The sequence below is a fragment of the Saccostrea cucullata genome, unplaced genomic scaffold (assembly GCF_032062105.1).
Source record: "Saccostrea cucullata isolate Sc308-1 unplaced genomic scaffold, CSIRO_AGI_Scuc_v1 ctg359, whole genome shotgun sequence".
Classification (NCBI taxonomy): Eukaryota; Metazoa; Mollusca; class Bivalvia; order Ostreida; family Ostreidae; genus Saccostrea; species Saccostrea cuccullata.
In genome coordinates, this window is record NW_026935991.1 from 387,698 (window position 1) to 409,435 (window position 21,738).

Consider the following 21,738-nt stretch of genomic DNA (forward strand, 5'->3'; position numbering starts at 1 on the left):
ATACAAATTATCATACATGTCACTGATTATGTCTTTCTGAATGAAAATCGTGTCATATGATGCAATTTTCATCATTCACCATAACTTACGTTTTATCCAGCCAGAAACTGCAACCCAGTCATCGTATCTTGAATCTGTGCCATCTCTAAGACATGTGGTGTCTTTCAGCATATTAGCTATCCCATGATCCTCCAGCAAAAGACTTTGGAAGTGATCTGGTAGTGGATTTGGGTTACCACTCACTCCTTGTTCAGTCAGCCATGTTGCCAGAGAAAATCCTATCAATTTTATTGTGCAAAAACCATTAAATTTGAAAATTTAGTACAAAATTGAGATGTAAATATTTCTCTTTTTTTCTGAGATTTATCCTTAATGTCATTCTACCTCCAAGTCCCATCGTCCAATCACATTTCCCCTTTGGTAGCTTGGTGTTCTGGAACACTGATATGGAGACATCACAAGTTGATCCACTCTCAAAGCACACTCTGACATCAAGGCTGACCAAGTACTTATTCTGAGACTCCAGGTTGTCTAGAGTTAATCTAAAATACAAAGCATAATAAATTCATACCTCTTCTACAGTAAAAGAACAATGAAATTTTATAATTTAATATCCTCATGAAATTCTAGATCTTACGTCATTCTGATCATGCCCATCAATTGGTATGTGGTAGCAGTGCCTAGAGAACAGAAAGAGACACTTGGTACGTACATTTAATACATGTATGTAGAACAATTTTATTTTGGGGAATATGTAAAAGAACATAACATAAAATTACTAAAACTACAAGATTCAAATAACTTACTGTAATTAAATGTCAGGAGGTCGACCTCTATCTGGTACCTCTCCATGTGTATTGTCATGATGTAAGCGCAGGGGTCAAGGACCAGTTTAATGTTAAGGTTCCGACTGATCTTGGTGACCCTGATACAGCAGTCCACAGCCAAGCAGGAATTGGACAAATGACAAGCTACGGGGTCAGAGGTCAAACTGGGAATATTCTCTGCTGCTGAGCAGGCTAATTAATTCAGAAATATAGAATTCTCTGTATTTATAAATTATTTAAAATATAGTTAGATAACATTTATATATCTCTAAGGTAACTTTTCTAAATTATCCCAAAATACAGAAACTTACTGTCGTTCCATCCGTTAGTGGCTCCTGAGTAAATCCCTGTTGAGGCATCACACCCAGGATCCAGTAGGTACCTCCCCACCTTCATGTATGCCATCAGTTCCGCAGTCTCCGAGGCTGAGAGGGGGGATAGGTAGCCTTTGGACATTATCCAGTTTGCAGAGGAAAAACCTAGAGGATTTCATATTTGAATAAAATAAGAAACACTTCCAAGGCCATGCAAAGTTAATTCCTTGGTTCTCAGGCCTTTTTTCAAGAAATATGATGGGGAAGAAGGCATTTTTTTTTACTTTTTTATTGCCCCCAAAACATGATGTGGCAGCTACAATGTATAAAAACCTCAAAAAATGATGAGGGAGGTGAATTTTTGTTTTTTTATTTTATTGATTTAACAATAAAAAGGGTCAACGAGGCACCCTTGGAAGAGATGGCTGGGGGGGGGGGGGGAGAGGGGGGCTGAGAACCAAGAAATTAATTTTTTATGTCCAAACTTTATTAAATTCTTTTCTTTTCATCTTTGAATTAGTCATCTAATTAATACTGAAAAAAATTATCTCTGATGTAAGAAGAGTAGGTAATGTATAGCAAAACAATTTTTAAGTATATGATGAAAACATAGCAGAATGAGGCCAATGGAAAGATGAAATCTGCTTTATACAGAGTACAGAAACAACAAAAAACAATGTTTGTAATAATGTAAAAGCAATTTGCAGGAGTATTTTCTTTTATTGTTCTAAGAAATAAGAAAGCAAGAATCAAGTGTTTCTATTTTTACTTGGAATAGTGACACTAAAGCTGGTTGATCAATAAAGTTGTACCTTTGGAGAAAATACAATCAACCTTCCCAAGAAGTTTGTATGACGTACTTTTCACTATAAATACTGTTAAACAAATTCTTTTCATAAATTCATAAACCAAATTTTGTTTGGCCTGACCTGGCACATAGAATCCCTCTGCCCAGCTACAAGGCTGTTTAGGTAGGACCATGTTCATCAGTAAGACATAGCTGGCCTCGCAGGTGCTCTCTGTACAGATACTGATGTTAACAGACACCAGGTAGGCTCGGTCATCTGTCAGGTCCTCTATACTGTACCTGTGTCATGTCAGTCATGTCAATCAAGGATAATTAATAATCAATTGACAATTTTTATTTTGTACATGTATATTATATCAACTGGGTGAGAAGCTAAATAATAATTTACAGTGGATTTCAACAACATATTTTTATTTTGTACATGTATATTATATCAACTGGGTGAGAAGCTAAATAATAATTTACAGTGGATTTCAACAACATATTTGAAGAAAGTTTGGAAATTTTAGTCTTCATTATAGATTGGTATGAAGATTTAGCGTGAAATACATACATTACTCGTAGTATTCCAGTCATGAAGAAATTATCCGTTGTACCTGCACAACAGAGAGTTTATATATTTCAATTAAGTACACCACAAAGACTATTAAATAACAATTAGGATGGTTTACTCCTTGTCTTTAAAGAATACCATTATAATATCAGAAAACAGAATTTTCCTTACCAAATGTGTATCTGTCAAGGGACTGATTGAAGTAGAAGTTGTCTATCCCTACCCTCAGGATGTAGTTACAGGGGTCTATGTTGATGTAGAAGTTAAAGGAGCGAGATAGAGACGTGGCCTCTACACAGCAGTCTACAGCGGAACACAGGGAGGGGAGGTAACATGTCACCTTGTCTGCCGAGGTGGTGGCCATGTGGTGACCAGTAAAGTCTACCAACAACTGACACACTGCAAAAGTAATACATTTCTACAATAGTTGCTTGCATTTGTAATTACCATACTAAGTAATCTATGGAGGATTATATGGAAGTCTCATATTATAAAACAAATTGTGATTCCTACACTGAGAGTAGGTTGTGGAATCAGTATTGAATCCAATGTTAACTGCCCCACTCCTGGAGTCTATATATAGCCCTGATCCCCTGGCACAGGCCGTGGGTTTAAGGTACTGAGCCATTCCAAGTTCCTCAAACAACATGGTCTGTGCCCAACTGGGCAGGGGATTGGCTGGGATCAATCCTTTGCCAGCCTTCCATGCATTTAATGAGAAAGCTACAAATATAACAAATGTAAATTTTTTCAATTAATAAACCAGTAATATTTCATAAAATTTATTATATTGACTTGGATTAAATGAAGACTGAAACTAATTTTATCTCCTTTTTTTTTAAAGAAATATGGTACCCTTACAGTGTGGACTCTTACCTGGTGTGCTTTCCCAAGAGCAGAGGACTTTAGGTAGAAGTGTATCACTCAGTATGATAAGACTTAAATAACAGGCTCCAGTTGTCTCAAAACAGAAACTCAAGTTCATGTTTACCAGGTATTTTCTCTCGCCATACATGTCCTTGACAGAGTAGCTAAAACGAATGGGTTCAAAATTAAATTGTATGTATTTTCACATAAAATCATTAAAGAATAAACGAATTGGGTAATTAGTTACGAATGCGGAAATGAAACCTTGGGTGGCACATTTTTTTGTCTGCAATTTCTTACCCCTAAAACTGTGGGTGCTCACTTCACATAGGGCATTAGTATACACTTAAATTTTCAAGTGCCTAACTTGATAAAAACATCAGATTTCAATCATTTTCAAGTACATTCAATTTAAATCTATGATACTTTATTTTTAACTAACCTTTTAATTATGTTTTACTGTGGATCACTAAATTTTTGCGACACCTTATTTTCGCGAGATAGTCATTGATTCTTGATTTGCGAGACAAAATTCTCGCAAATTGTGGTTATTGCTCTTAATATTCTTAAGGAATACTATTATACGCAAGAATTGATATTTCGCGAGCACACTGTCTCGTGTAACTAGAACTGTCCAATAGGGACAAATACCCCCCGCTGGGTTTTTCAGAGAAGGTGCCAATTCAAAAATACTTTATGGATCTAGAGGTGTTCAAAATTTACTTACAAAAATTTGCAGTGAAATATAATTGCTCATCATGTTTCTTAATGAATGAAACAAAGGTGCAACCAAATGAAACATCAATACTAATACATTGTAATTCCATTGTAACACTTTTTTTTTTATTTTTTCATTTTATTTTTTTTTATTTCTGCATTAAAAAAATATATTGCAATTATGTGTTATGTCACTCTGCAAACTGATTGTTGAAAAAAAACCATTATACAAAATCAAATTAATCTTGATATATCAATTTGAAATGCATTTTGAAAATAAAGAGCTGGTCATCCAGTAATGAAGTGCTTTGACAGACAATAAATTACAATTAAGAGAATAAGAGAAGAGAGATCTTTAATTCTTGTGCCTTATTCCCTGGAGATTAGATAACACACACGCTTGATAAGAGATATGCCTTAACAACTTCCAACACCAAACTCATTAATTTATCTTTAACTGGATGCATGTCCAGTCATTATTCCCAAGAGACAAATGAAATTACATTATCTTCTGTGCAATGTAAAAACTGTTTTTAACACTTGATGATGTTTCTTTTTTTTAAGTTTTTATGAGTAGTTTTAAGCTGTAGTATTTTTGAACAGATATTCTAGATTCTATATCTCAAACCTTATACATGAGCCCAAAATGAACAAGTCAATTAAAATAAAAAATAAAACCTGTAAAATGCAAAAAAATTAACAAAAAGAGTTGAAAATTCCAGGTGCACACCTTCATATGGTGAATAATAAGTGTACAAATTTTCAGATTAATCCTTGCAATAGTTTCTGAGAAAGGGTCCAGACAAAACCACAAAATAAAAATGAAAAAAACACCTGTAAAATTCAAAATCATAATCCAATCAAGATGAAAATATCAGGTGCACAACTTCATATGGTGAATAATATGTGTACAAATTTTCAGACAAATCCTTCTAATAGTTTCTGAGTAATGGTCCGGACAAAATCTCGTCTACAGACAGACAGACAGACGGACAGACGGACATGGTGATTCCAATATACCCCCCCTAAACTTCGTTTGCGGGGGGTATAATTACGCGAAAATCAAGTTCTCGCAAATAAAAAGTGATTTACAGTATACAAAAATGCTAGAAAACTAACATTTGAAATATATTGGTTATGATCATCATGCAGTTAAAAATATCAATTTAAGAATATTTTGAAAGACTTTCAAAAAATCTCTTTTCTTTCCTTTTCATCACGGAAACTATTTTTCAATACTATAGATTCCTTATTTTATGTGAGTTTAATATCGTGAAATACTGCCGCTCTTACAGATGTCAAACCGCAAGTAATTCACTAGTAGATGGCTGAAGAAAAGAAATTTTACATAGATTTCAGCATCATAGATCATCATAGACATAAAAGGGAACAATTTTATTTGACAAATGGTGCTTCAGAATTTATATAAAATGTTTCATTTTTTTCATCCATGATGGAAGGACTATAATAGGAACAAAGAAAATTGTCCAAAGGTAGAGAATGCACATTTTGCATGAATGGGCTCTATACCAACAAAACAGTACAAAACACCTGAAAGAAAACATGAAAAGTTCTATCTACTTACTCCAATCTGGCTACTCCATTTAACCAATGATGTTCTTGCTTTCCTGTTAAATACATATAAACATTAGAACTGTACATGCTTATAAATTCTACTTTAAAGCTTAGGATCAAAATATCTGTGAGCTAGTCTGTATCACTTTATTAAGGTTTTATACCCCAGCTGTATCCAGTAAGAGTAATCCCCCTTGTCATGCGCTCTATGCTGACAGTGAGTAGGAAGTTACAGGGATCCAGAGTGACCGAGGTTCTGAAGGTTCTCTGTAGGAAGGCAATCTCTGTGCAGCATTCTACTGAAGTACAGTCTGCCTTCAGGTGACAAACACTGCCTGTTATGGTGGGCAGAACTGGCACATTGCTGGCACACGCTATAAGACCAGGAAAATTTTTATTTAACACTCTAATATATAAATTTTGAAATGTAAAGAACAATACATTGAATATTTATCTATATAGCCAAATACATGTATATTGCCTCATATTATATACATGTACATTGATTTTCTAATTCTTCAAAGCCATTTTTCTGTGCATAACAATCTGATTTTGCAAAATGGATCATACTTTGACAATAATTTCAAACCTTTTCCAACTTTACCCCAATGTCTCAATATTGCAATTAAACTGACCTTTGGTCCATCCATTGACTGTCCCATTGTAGATTCTGTCTGAGGAGGAACAGCTCTCCGCTGCTGTCATAAAATGGTCCAAGCCGAGCTCCATAAACAGGTCATCTGCCTGGGCTTCTGTCAGGTCATTCACACTGGCTATAGATCTAGACGTCATCCAAGTGTTCAGAGAAAAACCTGCAACATTGTTTTGAAGCATTTCTCAAGAGTTCAAGGAGAAATCCATATTTCTCGTGTGTTTCATTGAGGGGTTTAAGCTACTATTATTAGTTATTTTTTCTCAAAACATACAGATCAGATTTTTTTTCACCTGCAGTCCACAAAAAAGCAAAAACCCAAAAATACAGTTATAGCGAAACTGCCAGGGACTTGCAATTTTGATTTGTTACAAAAGTAATTCATCATTTCAGTTGATATTATTTAAGATAATTTTTTAACCACATAGATTGAAAATCATTAGAAGGGCATCCAGTATAACCGTGTTTTACTTGAACATTACTTACATGAACCTTCTTTTGCAATACTTACCAAGTGTTAAGAAGTCGTATTTAAAGCTGCATGTCACCATGTCATACTGGAAGCTGCTGAATATTGTAAACATTTCATCACACGAGCCTGCTTCATAACAGACAGCGAACGCCAAGTCAACATAATACTTCTTGTTGATCACATCCTCCGTGATATTGTATCTGTAACATTTATTATCAAATTAGTAACCCAGTAAGTTAAAATTTCTCTTTCATCCAAAAATTATATATTCATACATGATCCTATAACTTTTAAATGCCTGTCCCTTAATTAAGCACTAGAGCAATGAATGGGCCAGTTTTATAAATAATAAAATTATAAGAGCTATTTGTTAATGATAATACTCACTGCATTTCAAACATTCCTTTTAGAGATGTTTTCTGCACTACTCCTGCAACAGAATTGGATTAGCTCTCAACATTTAAAACATAAATATTCCACTAATTTCATATTAATATAAATGTTGTACAAATACTGGGTACAAATGTCATCAGTATATACTGTGTTAATTGATAACACCGAAAATTAATCGTCGCGAAATATACTGCGCAAATAAAATGCATAATCTAATAAAATATGCAATCGCAAACTATTCCAATACTATAGTATGTAAAAAGAACAATACAAATCTTAAAATTTTATCAATTAATTCAATGAAATATGTGTCCACACATCAGTGGAAGCATGTGGTGAAAGAAAGAGGGTTTTAGAAACAATTATGCATATCACAATTTGTTTGATTGTTTCTCATTTATTTTCCATTGTAAAAAGATGTGAACCAATTCAAGACTTATAGATTTGCACTTAGTACACTGTGACAAATTATATACTGAATATACTAAAAATAAAATATGCAATCGTACTTTAAAGCATACTTTTTCCATGGGGTCTTTAGACAATTATGCATATTTTGTTTGATTGCCATTGTATGTCTTAGAGGCACTTAGTACACTGTGACAAATTTCCACAGAAAATTTGTGACTGCATGCCTACATACAGTAAACTAATCCAATGTGGGATTACAGCATTCCAATTCAAGACTGTATTTTTTACCATATTTAAAGTCATTGAGGAGAAATGAGGTGGTGATCTTCTCCACTGTCACGTCCAGGTAGTTCCCACACTGGTTGAAATCCATGGCAACCTCGAGTGACCTCTGGTTAAATCTGGTGACCTCCACACAGCAGCTGACACTGGTACAGGAATCCAGCAGGTTACAGGTTATCTCCCCTGATAGTGTGGGCAGTGAAGGGGATGAGGCACAATCTATAAAACATAAAGATTAATGACAGGAGAGTAATATACATGTACATGTATAATGATTTTTCAGAAGTTTAATTTTTCAGCAGGGTTACTTTTTCAAGAAACAGTCAACTCTTGGTATCTTGAACATCAACATCTCAAATACAGGTCTACATGTACATGTCTACTTGAGTTTGTTGTTGAAGTCAAAGCTACCTTTTTTCTTTGTATTTTAACCTCAAATTCTCCAGAGTCCTCGGATATCAAGGGTCCTTCTGAGTTCTAGATAATGGGGTTTGACTGTGGAAATACAGTCATGCTTCCATGTCATGTCAATAAAGAACTGCTGTGTACATTTTTATCATAAACTACCATAAACTACATAGATGTAGCAAAGAAGAATTGGTTCATCTCACCAGAATTCCATCCATCCACTGTGGTATTTGTAGTAGAGTACTTTGCATCCATCGTTCTGCTACACTGAGTCTCCTTCATCATGTTAGCTATCCCATGATCCTCCAGCAGCAAGCTCTGTAGGTGGTCAGGGAGTGGGTTTGTGGTGTTGTCCACATTTAGATCAGTCAGCCACTTTGTAACTGACAGGCCTACAATCATATGATATAAAACACCTGAAACCTTGCAAAATATACAAAAGCCTCATCCATACAGAAATCAGGGAAAAAAATTTCATCCATGGATGTTGCTTTGACTTCCATCTTTTTTTTTCACATATATACTTAGTAAAATATGTTTTTACTCCATTTGAATTCATGGTACATTGTTCATTTAAATGATGTTTTATTATAAGTATGCTGATTTTCATATACATGTATACTAAAAACATCTTCAATTATAAATTCTGAGATATTGTTTCTACCTTGAAGACCAGCAGACCAATCACATGACCTCTTTGATAACTTGGTGTTATTCAGTACAGATACACTGACGTCACAAGATCCACTGTCAAAGCACACCTGAACATCCAGGTCCAACAGGTAATTGTTCTGGGATCTCAGGTCATCGACTTTAAGACTACAGGACAAAAGGAAACATCATAAATACATAAACTGAAACAGCTCAGTTAGATTGCTAGAACATTCTGTAAAGGAATGTGCAAATCTATGTCAAACTCACTAAATACACTGCATGTATATTTCTGTTCTTTTTTGCACATGCAAAAATTGAGACTTGCCTCATTTTCAAGAATCCAAGCAGAGAATATTCTTTCACTGTGCCTGATTATAGAAGAAGAAAAGTTTACATATTCTGTATAAAGTTAACTTTAAGTTAACAAAAACAAAAATTCTCCATCTAATATACTAGTCATTAGTCATGTGTCTATTACCTTTAGTGTAGGTCAACAAATCCAGTTTAATTTGGAATCTCTCCAGTTCCACTTTCAGCATGTGGGAACAAGGATCCAAGGTGACCTTGACATTGAGGTTCCTACTGATCCTGGTGACCTGGATACAGCAGTCTACAGCCGTACAGGTAGAATCCAGGTAACAGACCACAGGTGTGGAGGTCAGATTGGTCAAGGACACTGGAGAGAAGCAACCTGCAGAAAAAAATCAACATCCATATGATAAAACATGGATGTGAAATTTCATGGGACTATACCTAGAATGTCACATCGATCATCCAGCAGGAACTTTTTTCATTCCCCACCCAATTTCACACTTTTTTTTCACATTTAACTCTTTTGCTTATTTCACACTTTTTCACATTTCACACTTTTTTTTTTTTTTTTTTTACATTTCATCTCTACATGCTTCTTTGCAGTATTATCTCCAACTTTCAAGTACATGTACACATGCAAAATCTGTAGGTTTTTCATCAATGAGACTACCATACCTTTAACCCATCCATTTTGGGCATTTTTAAATCTTCCTGTTGAAGGACTGCACTGATCCTTTAGGAGATAGGGACCTACTCCAATAGTCTTCATCAGCTCTGCTGTCTGTGAGTCTGTCAGTGGGCTGCTGTAACCATTACTGCTCATCCAATCTGTCACAACAAAACCTGTAACAAAGAAAATTTCTAAATATCTATCATAATCACTTCTTATACCATCAACTCCTTCAAAAAATTCAAAATCAATAAAAATTATTTTAAGTTGTTCTGAATGTTTTCTACAAAACTAAGCAAGACGCTGTATACCAGCCAAATACTTTTTGTTTCTTAAAAGAAACTAGAACTTCGTTTGCGGGGGGTATAATTACGAAACCAATAATCCAAACTGCATAATACTGTAAGATAATTGTTTATATACAGACCAGCATCAATGAATCCTGGACTCCATGAGCAGTCTTGTTTTGGTAGCAGCATGTCCTTGAAGATGGTGTAATTAGCTTCACATCCACTCTCTGTACATACACTCAGTTTCAGGTTTAACAAGTACAGTCTCTCATCTACTAAATTGTTTATAGTGTATCTGAAGAGAATAAATAATATAGACATTCAATTGCTTGTAAAAGTCAAATCTACTCATCAAGAGTCTTTCAAGTTTAATGATTATAATATAATCATAATGTTTGTGTAAGTACCTCAGCTGCAAGATTCCTGCCAATGAGAACAACCTTTCTTCTCCTGTACCAAAAGAATAAAAGAATAGAGATGTTAACTAAAATCAAAGCAGGTTTGCGAAAATTGTACACACATTTTTACATGAAAGATAGAAATAAGAACTTACCAAATGTGTATCTGTCCAGTGACTGATTGAAGTAGAAGTTGTCTATCCCTACCCTCAGGATGTAGTTACAGGGGTCTATATTGATGTAGAAGTTAAAGGAGCGAGATAGAGACGTGGCCTCTACACAGCAGTCTACAGCGGTACACAGCGAGGGAAGGTAACAGGTCACCTTGTCTGCTGTGGTGGTGGCCATGTGGTGACCACTGAAGTCCACCGACAACTGACACACTGTAATTAAGAAAATATTCTATTGAAGTACAAAGCTCAAAGAATGTAATTGTGGTTAACCTATTAATAATTTGCAATGTTGACAGTTACCAAAGACAGATTATTGACCCATTGCTCTATAAATGAACCTACACTGTGAATAAGTGCTAGCATCTGTGTTAAAGCCAATGTCCACTCCTGAGACTCTGGAGCTTGTGAAGAGCCCTGTTCCCCTGACACACTGTGTACTGTACAGATACTGGGCAATGTCCAGCTCTTCATACAACAGAGACTCTGGCCAGCCGGTCATAGGGGCACCTGCTGGTACCCCGTTACTGGACCTCCAGTCACTCACAGAGAAACCTACAAAGCAATCAATCAAAGAGAATTACTTTAATGTAAAACATCACTGCTTACATGCTTTTTCAATTCCAAAAATTTCAAATGATACAACAAAATTACAAATTTTTTTTCAGACCTGCTTGGGAATTCCAGCTGCATGCTGCCTTTGGAAGAAGTGTGTCTTCAAACACTTTAATCACTTTGTAACAAGCTGATCCTGACTCAAAGCAAAAACTCAGGTTCATGTTGACCAGGAATAATCTCTCTCCATACATGTCATCCACAGTGAAGCTTAAAGGAGAAAAAAATTGTTACTGTGCAGCTGTCATGTATTTTCCTAAACTATGTCAAAAATAACACTTACTCCCAAAACTTACTCTACTCTGATCATCCCAGCAAGCCAGAAATGTTCTTGAACACCTGAAAATACAAATAAAAAGTCAAATTAAAAGCAAAGCTAGATTCAGCGTTGAATTCTCAATGATTAAATCATTTAATTGAGTAATTCTACCGACCCCACTGATAGCCTGCGAGTGAGATGTTCCTGCTGAAGGTCTCGATGCCGACCACCATGACAAAGTTACAGGGGTCAAGGTTAAGGAAGGTCCTGAAGGATCTCTGTAGGAAATCAATCTCTGTGCAGCACTCGGAGAACGTACACGCTGATGTCAGATGACACACGCTGCCCGTCACATTACCAGTGTTCACACTCCTGGAGCATACTGTAAATAATTCTCATTCTATATAGATCTTATCTACAAAGTGTATCATGTATGCATGAAGCAAAAGCTTTTCATTTTTATTTTTACTCTGTAAAATAACATCCCAAATACTCTCAGCATATTGTAAATCTCTAGACTTTTTTGCATGCCAAAAAAAGCAATATATTTTCAAGCATATAAGGAACTAAATGTACTTTCACCAGACACTTATTATCGATGAAATATGTATTCAATTGATATTTCAAATTGACAGGAAAAAGTGCTAAATGGAAGACATCCTAAAATCAAATAATACTTATGCAAAATAATTGATTTAAGGATGATGTGATATAAACATCTGAGACTCCTTGACCATCTTACAAGAACTCCAGCCATTGATAGCTGAGCTGTACACTCCTTTAGATCCACCACATGCTGGTGTCTGTAGGTACTGGGATACTGACATCTCGTGTAACAGCTGGGAAATCAGGTGATCCTGTTGTTGTAACTCTGTTGTGTCTGCCAGACCATTATCTGACAGCCAGGTGGACAGGGAAAATCCTGCAAAGGATGTCAAAATATTTGTCCTGAAGTCTCATCATTCACAGCACTAAGAATAACATATTTCTACGCTAACTCATATGCTGATTGATAAATGATGATGATCTATTTTACCAGTATGTTTGAATGCTGCGTTCCAGACACAGTTAGTTTTGGGGAGAATTGTCCTGTTGAACACTGTGTAGGACTCTGAGGATTCACACTGTGGAGGGGAGGTCTCAAAACATGACTTGATCTCCAGAGTAATCAAATAGGCATTCTCTTCTAGCAAGTCATCTAACATGTAGCTGTTAGGAAAAATTTCAAAGTCATTCATATTTTAATGTTATTGATCGTAGACTAAAACATTTATAATATTTGCATCTTACTTACTCTACTCTGTATATTCCAAATAACCATAAATGCTGCTCCACTCCTGAAAAATCACAGGAGACAAATAAAAATCTAGATTATCATAACCAATACTCAATGAGAAAAAAAGAAAGTAATTGAAGGAGGCAAAAATCTATTTCTGACAATATCATTTCCCCACAAAGCTTTTTTTCTCATACCCCACTGGAAGTTGACCAGTGTATGGTTGTAGAAAAGTTGTTCTATTTGTATGCTGAGACTGCTGCTACAGGAATCAATGTTCACATAAACTTCAAAAGTTCTCTGTAGAGTGGAGGAAGATGCACAGCACTGAACTCCAGTACAAGAGGTCAGCAGGTTACAGGTAAGGTCAGAGGTCAGAGTTAACAAGGTCACATTTACTGCACAGGCTGAAATAGAATTCTCTGTTTGTAAAACCCAATATAATGTGTTTTATATGAAGGACTACTACAAATATTCATATATATTTAAAAATCAACAGGAACACTGTAATTTCCACTGATTTCAGACTAATGCAGATTATAAGATTATGTACTGAAGTAGGATAAAATTCAGCCATTGTTTAGCATTTTCAATATGTTTAACAGATTTATAGAAGATACATTTCACTTTCTGCCCTGCTGTTTAAAACTGATTTACCACTGGTCCACCCGTTAACAGCCCCAGCATACAGTCCAGCCGTCCTGTCACAGCTTGGTTCCTTTAGATACCCAGCTATCCCTGTCTCATCCATCAGTCTCAGCAGGTAATTACTGGGGATCGGTCCAGTCCCAGGGAGGGTCCGGTCTGACCTCCACTTGGCCAGAGAAAAGTCTGAACAAGATATAATGTTAAAAGTACATCAAATTCAACATTTTCTTCGAACATTTACTCTGTGAATTTAAAGCTCTAATATCAAATATTCTTAATATCAAATATAGTCAAATCTCATTATTTCAAATTCCTGTGACATAGAAAAATCTGAGATCTCTAAGAATTTGAAATATTGAAGGTAAAATACATAAAGAAAAAGTATTTGGAACTTCCATATGACTTTGACTTATCAATAGTATCAATGTTCAATACACTGAAGTACAACTGTATGAAAGTAAGAAATGCTTTTACTTTTGATGAGATAATCCCTGGACCAATCACAGACAGGTTTGGACAGCAGTGAGTTTGTGAGGATGATATGGTTGACTGCACAGTCTGATTCGTAACACTGACTGACATTCAGACTCAGCAGGTACTGTCTCGAGTTGTACAGGTTCTCCAGAGTGAAACTAAAATAAAATATAAAGTCAGGCTGACAGAATTATCAATACTAATGGAGAAGATATGAGCAGCCTCAAGGCTATTTCTTATAACAGAATTATATTGCATGCAGTAATTCTATCAAGACAAGATTATAACAATCACAAAATAATTTTACCTGATAACATACACCCCATACAGGTCCACCTTCTCAGGAACCCCTAAAAACAGATTCATTAAATTTTATTGCAGATAAATTAACTTTTTCTCATAATTATATGCAAGTACACTGTAATTCAATTGAAACTGACATGACATAGATAAATTAACAAACCCCAAGTGTAATTCAATAGGGAAATGTCGGTTGCCATCTTCTCTACTCTCAGTTTCAGGCTGAAGGTGCAGGGATCCATTGATGCCCTGACCTCTATGTTTGTCCTTGTGATGGTGTCCTCCATACAGCACGTCAAGGTCGTACAATTGGTTGCCAGGTGACAGTTAATGTTATCAGCAGAAGTGAACTGACTGATTCCTGTTGCTGAAGAACCACAATCTGAAAAAGAATATAAACCTTTGAAAGATTTAACTAGAATTCTAGCATTCTGTTAAAAAAGTAGTTAGAACCTGTTACATATCAAAGTTCGTGGTCACAAGGATTGCAAAACCAATACTTTATGAAAGGATTATTGACTGGTTAAATATCAAAACCTGACCTCTTACAAGTGGTGCATAAAGTTCATAACTCACACAATTTTAAAAAATAAAAATTTAAATAAAGTTTCTGATATGAAAACATCCTAACCATTTTTCCAGTAGTCTATGTGAGGGTTGTATAGCGATGACTGCCTAGAACAAGAAGTATCCAGGAAGTATCTAGACAGTCCCAGGTCCTCCTGTAATACCACTATCTGAGCTGTTGTCAGTGTTGTGCCATTAGCTCCATTGTCCTGTTTCCATACAGTCAGGGAGAAGTCTAAAACAACTAGTGCTAATTGTAACGGGAACCGTTACAGATGTTCCCCAAACGCTCCCCAACTCCCTTTTAGTGTCTAAAAACCATTTTAGGTTAAAAAACAAGGGAGTTATAGCCTTTTGAAGTTTCAGCCAATCATATTGCAGCCCACATGGATGCGCGTGATTTCATAAATTTTTATCTTTATCGTATGAAAGAATATCTTAATGAATGACTATATTTCAAAATTCCAAACATTTCGTCAAAAAACAAAGGAGATATATCTTATTAAAGTTTCAGCCAATCAGATTGCAGCACACGTGCATGCGCGTGATTTCATGAACTTCTTTCTATATCATATTGTAGGATATTCTAATGCACGACTATGTTTTATATCTCAAAGCATTTCGTCAAAAAACAAAGGAGATATAGCCATTTAAAGTTTCAGCCAATCAGATTGCAGCAAGCGCGCATGCGCATGCTTTCATGAAAATTTTTATATATCATGTCGTAGATCTTCAAAATATAGGACTTTGTTCAAAATTTCAAAAGATTATGACAAGAAACAAGAAAGATATTGAGACTTTAATTTCAGCCAATCAGAGCGAAGCGCACGTGCATGCGCGTAAGATCTTGCTATTTTGACCATGCCATCTTGTGTATACTTCTAATTTATCCTTACATTTTGAGTTTCAAAAAAATACATTAGAAAAAAGAAAAGTTACAGCAATATCCATTATATTGGTCATTTCACGTGTTGCACGTGCGCGCTCTTGCAAGCACGTGCGCGCAAAATGACCTTTGTTCGGCAAATCTACATAACATGTCTACTGACCCTAAAAACATTTTACCTTAGTCGGATGTGTAGTTTACAAGATCACTCGTGGACAAAATTTTCCCAGGAATAATAATAATAATAATAATAATAATAATAAGAAACAGAGTAAAAACAATATGTTCCCCAACTTCGTTTGGGGAACATAATAAGAGCACAATCTCTTACTGGTAACTCCGAAAAGTTAAGATCAGCCATTAAAATTTGTCATTCATCTAAATCTGTAATTGTTTACGTTTATATTTACATTTTACAATAACCTTGATTATACATTGTCAAGTAATATGACTTGACATACATGTACGAGGGTTGTCCCGTAAAATCGTGGACAAGTTGTCTAGTATGAAAAATAAACATCACTGCGTTCTGAAATTTTCACTATTATTTAGTACATATTTTAGTAATATACACAGCAAATTTCAAATAAATATATGCATAAATAAACAAATTATGAGATTTTATGCCATGTATTGTATCACCTTATGGCGCATGGATTATAACGTCAAAGTGTCTTAAACAGCGTCACGTTTTATCTTTGCTGAACATGAAGTTGGATGAGTCCGACTTTAATTAATGAATTTCATTGAAACACATTCTTTAGTCTCCATAAACAGTCGAAGAACCAATTGGCACCCTCATGCGATCTTCTGAAGATTTATTAGTAAGTTACATACAATATTCTCACCACCATTCAACAAGTAGAAAATCTCATATCGGCGGTCTACTGTGACAGCGTCTTTTGCTATTAAATAAGGAGTTTGTCCGTATGTTTTGTACTCCCCAAGGACTCGATCAAAAAGACTTCGCTGAGAAAACTCCTCTTTCATTTGTATACTAAAGATATGGTGATATTTTTATATTTTTTTTTCTTCTGTGGTCATTTTAAGTCCCTAAAGGTGTCATTACAACATCGAATTAAAACTGAACCGTTCTCCGGTGCGCCGTAACGTCATAAAACGTCGCCATTTTTCGTGTGTTGTGTTTACCACTTTCCCATTTCGAATGCTCGAGAAACTGCCAAAAATTAACCAAATGCCTTAAAATTTTTAAAAAGACTAAAAAATTGATTGTGGAATTGAATGAGGATAATTTTAATCCAAATCTTATGTATTTAAAACTTTTATTTTGAATTCAAACTTGTGTATTCTTTAATAAAACCTTGGTTTTTGACCGTGCGCCGTAGGACACTACCCCGTGCACATTCAAGCATAATAAAATCTTTATTTTTGCCTATATTTTATCAAAATAATTATCATGCATTTAAATATGATAAATAAACAATTACTGAAATTTTGAGCTTAGTGTGCTCATAACTTTTCGAGAAAAACGCTTTGTCCACGATTTTACGGGACAACCCTCGTAAACAGATATAAAAGTTGCCAATAAAAGGTTCTAATTCTTAAGACAGGTGTTTGGCTTACTTGGATCTAGGAACCCTTTGTATTTTGGACAAGTTCTTTTCTTCAGGACTGTCTGTCTAAAGACTTCTACATCCAGTGAACAGGCAGAAGCAGACTCAAAGCACAGGCTGATGTTCAGATCCACTACATACATGCCATCACTCTCCAAGTCATAGATGGAGTACCTGGAGAATCCAAAAATAAACAATGACACAACTTTTTTAGTTTGAATCGTATACATTAAAAATTAGTGCAATATAGCCTATTTTCAATTAAATATTCCAGAAAATACATCATTTAAGTCCATTTCTCAAGAAAAAAAGACTTACATCATTCTAACTACATTCTTCAGGTAAAAATGCTGTGTCTCATCTAAAACCATAGAATATTAGTTTTAAAACATCCAGATTCCATTTCAATGAATAATCATAATAAATTGTAAAGAGGCAAATGTACTTTGAAATGTAAACATAAGATCTTGATTATGTTCAAAATTTTTTTTTTTATAATTATGCGAACTTAGATAAAAGAACCTACCAAACTTGAAATCCAGCAGAGAAAAGGTATACACAAAGTTTTCAATTCCCAGTGTAAGTTGGTGGCTACAGGGGTCCAGATCTAGGACAGTGGTAAATGACCGCCCCAGTGGTGTGGTGGCGTCCACACAGCACTGTACTGTGGTACAGGAGGAGGGAATGTGGCACACAATGCCTGAGGGTAGAGAATCCGTTGTCACTGGAGTACCACACTCTGTAAAAAAATTACAAGGAAAGGGATTAATACCTGACTTAAGGCATTGGAAGGGCCAAGTTTAGATCCTTATTTGACATAAAACAAAGATTTCACTGACAGAACAAAACATACAGTCAGACCTTATTATTACCAAGATATTGAGGGTAAATCACTTAAAGTATTAGGGGTTGGGACTGTCAAATTACTTAGACATATTTATGGTATAATATTCAAGATACATACATGTATATCAGTGTTCAATATATTGAAGTTCAACTGTGATAGTGCCTTTCATTTTTTTTTTGGTGCAAGAGAATAACATTAGTAACCTACTGCCCTTTTTAGGTTTAAGTCACCAAGAATAAAAAACACTTTTTCACAACAAAAGACTTGCCTTTGTTCCAACCATCAACAAGACCAGAATAGACACCTGTGCCAGAGCTACAGGAGGTCTCATTCATGTACATGGCTATATCCAGATCCTTCAGGAGTTTTCTGGCAGCATAATTAGGCAGGGTTCCTCCAGGGAGACTATTGTCAGTCAACCAAGTTGTCAAGGAAAATCCTACATAGTGAACACTGAAGCTTGTAAACGGATCAGATTTTTTCTTTAATGCCAATGATTTAAAATCAGACAATATTTTTAATAAATACCTGAGATGTAAAAATCTGTGGACTTGTAGTTACAGCTGGGTTTAGGAAAACGCACATCAATCAGTATAATGTCTGTGAAGACACAACTACTGGGTTCATAGCACACAGAGACATCAGCACTCATCATATACTCCCCTACTCCACTCAGATCATAAATGATATAGCTGTAATACAACAAAACATTATGTTACTGGAATGAAATAAACTGGTGTTAGTGAAAATTCAGAGTCATAAAGATAATGAAGTGATGACAACATTGAAAGAGTTGTACAAATGACATCAAATTCAGTCCCTAGGTATATTGCAATAGATTACCTTATTTTGTATACTCCAGAAAGTACAAAGCTTTGTGGTTTTCCTGAAATACAGAATATTACACTAATAAACTTAATACACTAAAACACATATTAAATATTTTTTTATTGAAAGTGTAAAATTGTGTGATTCACTTACTGAATGGGAAATTAAGCAGTGAGAACTGAGCAGTGTACTCCTCGATGCCCATCTTTAGGACATGATTACAGACATCAAGGTCAATGTACCAGGTGAAGGTCATATCCATATCTGGGTCATCTGTACAACAGGAGATGGCAGTACATGTGGACTGTACCACACAGTACGTCTTCTTCTGAAGATTGTAGGGCAGTCCTGGCACATTACAGGGGGGCTCTATCAAATACAAGACACTCCTCTAGCTCATAGTTAAAACACAAATACATATAGACACACAATAGAAGACATCACAATTCAAAGAAATAAATATCTTTCAGCTAAAATCAATGTATTCAACAGTGTAAAATCAAAATATTCATCATGCTATTCACTTAGATTTATGAAAATGACTAAACCATGGTTGCAGAAAAATCTTATACAATACATTTATTATGAAAAAACAACTGATATCTAAATTTACAAGACCTTAAATGTTACGTACCCTGTACAAATCCAATGTATGTAGGAGAGTAAGGTGGTTGTGGCCTCTGACAGGTTGTAGATTTACGGTACCGCCACAGGTCTAACTGGTCCATTACCCTCGCTACAGCATACTCTGGCAGGGGGTCACTGACTGAGAAATTGTTACTGGATTTCCAGGCATTTAAAGAAAACCCTACAAATAAAATATTTTGGATTGATAACCAATTCACTTTTTATTCTGGCAATTGCCACAAATATCAAATAATACATTATAATTTGAACTTTGACTTTGTGGCCTTAAACCATTCCTCCAGCTACCTTTCATATTTGCAGTAAGTATGGCACTGCATGGTATTAATTAAATGCATCAACAACACTGTCTTAGAAGTGCAAATAAGTCGTAACCGTTTGCTCTTGTAGCTAAAAATGTGAGATTTACCCAAATAAAATACATGTAGATAGCAAGTAAAAACCAAAGCATATAACATTTAGTCTATTCTCACCAATAGGCAGAGCCTGTGCCCAGTCACACTGCCTGAAGGCTAGAAGGCTGTTACTGAACACGGTCTGATTGCTGATTTCACAAGGTCCACCACTATTTAAACAAATGCTGACCTTCAGGTTCGCTATATACATCTGGTCACTCCAAAGGGTCTCCACATCAAAGCTACATAAAATAGATATGTAACATACAGTTATCAAGTATGTATACATTGTAACTTTTTATATACATTGTAACTTATGAAATGAATGGTTTTAAAAAAAATGAAAGAATTGCTCACTCCATTCCTACTACACCCTGTAACCATATGCTCTTGGCCAAACCTAGAAGTATAGGACATTTAATAGGATTATATCAAAATAATTGATTTGTAAATCAGAATTAAATTTGTAAAAATATTTTTTCTAAATATAGTAGTGCAAAAAAGGTCATCTCAGTAAGCATCTTTACCTGTAGATAAATTTCTGTGTGTTTCTGTAAACCTCCAGCTGTCAATGCTTACAGTGATCTTGGATATACACGGGTCTATGTCCAGGAATGTTTTGAACATCCTGCCCAGTTTGGTACTGGACACACAGCAGTCCACTCCAGTACAGATGTCAGGGAGATGACAGGACATTGTACTGGGAAGTGTCGGCAGGTCTGTACCAGTAGAGCAAGCTGTTCATAGAAATACATGGTAGCTCATTAGTGAGAAATCAAACTATCCAATACAAAATTAGCAAAATATCTAGGATATAAAAATTTTAAAACATTAGATAATTTCCATAAAACAAGAGGCCCATGGGCCTTATAGGTCACCTGAGCATTATGCAACAACTTTCCAGTGATTGAATTTGATTCATGTTTTAATCCAGATGCTATGGCATTCACAATTTTGAAAGAGGCACCATTGATCATCATAACAATACACTTAGCAGTTGCTTAGTTTGTTTACTTAATACCCATAGGCAGGGTAGGGGAACAAAAAATGCATTTCAAGTAATCAGTAATATTCAGCATGATCAGTAATGCCCCAATCACACATGAACCCCTGACCCTTAGGCCTAGATCCACACATTGCACAATTTTTGAAAAGGCACCCTTGCTTTTCAAAAATATTTGATTAATACCAAGGAGCAGATTTCAAAACAATTCATCCAGTTTCAGTATATAAGTACAGCCCCCCCCCCCTTCTTTATGGTACCCCTGACCCTGGGGCCTTGAAATTCACAATTCTGGAAGATTAGGACCCTTGCTCATCATAACTATATAGGTAGTTCATCTGCTTAATACCAAGGAGCAGAGAAGAAAACTTTCAAAGATTTAATGTATTTTCACTATATAATCTATAGAGCCCCGCCCTATCACTAGAACCCCTGACCCTAGGGCCATAAAATTCACAATTTTGGAAGAGGTATTCTTGCTCATCATAACTATGTAATTAGTTTATTTCATTCCTAGGAGCAGAAAAGAATTTTTTTCAAAGAATTCATGTATTTTCAATAGATAATCAATAGAGCCCTGCCCTAACACCAGAACCCCTGACCCTGGGGCCATAAAATTCACAATTTTGAAAGAGGCACTCTTGCTCA

The 21,738-nt window shown here is 35.4% G+C and overlaps 1 protein-coding gene across 1 annotated transcript in view; it reads right to left on the reverse strand.

Moving 5' to 3' along the window:
• LOC134244450 (uncharacterized) overlaps nt 1–21,738 on the reverse strand; it is a 126,261-nt gene that overhangs the window by 42,100 nt on the left and 62,423 nt on the right. The window contains 48 exon segments of the mRNA XM_062726712.1: nt 90–278; nt 385–542; nt 638–680; nt 807–1,019; nt 1,139–1,306; nt 2,071–2,228; nt 2,503–2,545; nt 2,674–2,901; nt 3,016–3,225; nt 3,379–3,533; nt 5,672–5,714; nt 5,826–6,035; nt 6,297–6,473; nt 6,825–6,985; nt 7,173–7,215; nt 7,878–8,090; nt 8,483–8,671; nt 8,944–9,098; nt 9,259–9,301; nt 9,412–9,624; nt 9,921–10,088; nt 10,343–10,500; nt 10,613–10,655; nt 10,759–10,986; nt 11,119–11,328; nt 11,444–11,598; nt 11,685–11,727; nt 11,823–12,029; nt 12,390–12,569; nt 12,684–12,856; nt 12,942–12,984; nt 13,121–13,330; nt 13,581–13,754; nt 14,046–14,203; nt 14,353–14,395; nt 14,509–14,727; nt 14,977–15,147; nt 17,383–17,546; nt 17,691–17,733; nt 17,899–18,111; nt 18,488–18,658; nt 18,748–18,911; nt 19,063–19,105; nt 19,201–19,416; nt 19,682–19,855; nt 20,166–20,329; nt 20,445–20,487; nt 20,615–20,824. Coding sequence (XP_062582696.1) covers nt 90–278; nt 385–542; nt 638–680; nt 807–1,019; nt 1,139–1,306; nt 2,071–2,228; nt 2,503–2,545; nt 2,674–2,901; nt 3,016–3,225; nt 3,379–3,533; nt 5,672–5,714; nt 5,826–6,035; nt 6,297–6,473; nt 6,825–6,985; nt 7,173–7,215; nt 7,878–8,090; nt 8,483–8,671; nt 8,944–9,098; nt 9,259–9,301; nt 9,412–9,624; nt 9,921–10,088; nt 10,343–10,500; nt 10,613–10,655; nt 10,759–10,986; nt 11,119–11,328; nt 11,444–11,598; nt 11,685–11,727; nt 11,823–12,029; nt 12,390–12,569; nt 12,684–12,856; nt 12,942–12,984; nt 13,121–13,330; nt 13,581–13,754; nt 14,046–14,203; nt 14,353–14,395; nt 14,509–14,727; nt 14,977–15,147; nt 17,383–17,546; nt 17,691–17,733; nt 17,899–18,111; nt 18,488–18,658; nt 18,748–18,911; nt 19,063–19,105; nt 19,201–19,416; nt 19,682–19,855; nt 20,166–20,329; nt 20,445–20,487; nt 20,615–20,824 — 7,200 coding nt within the window.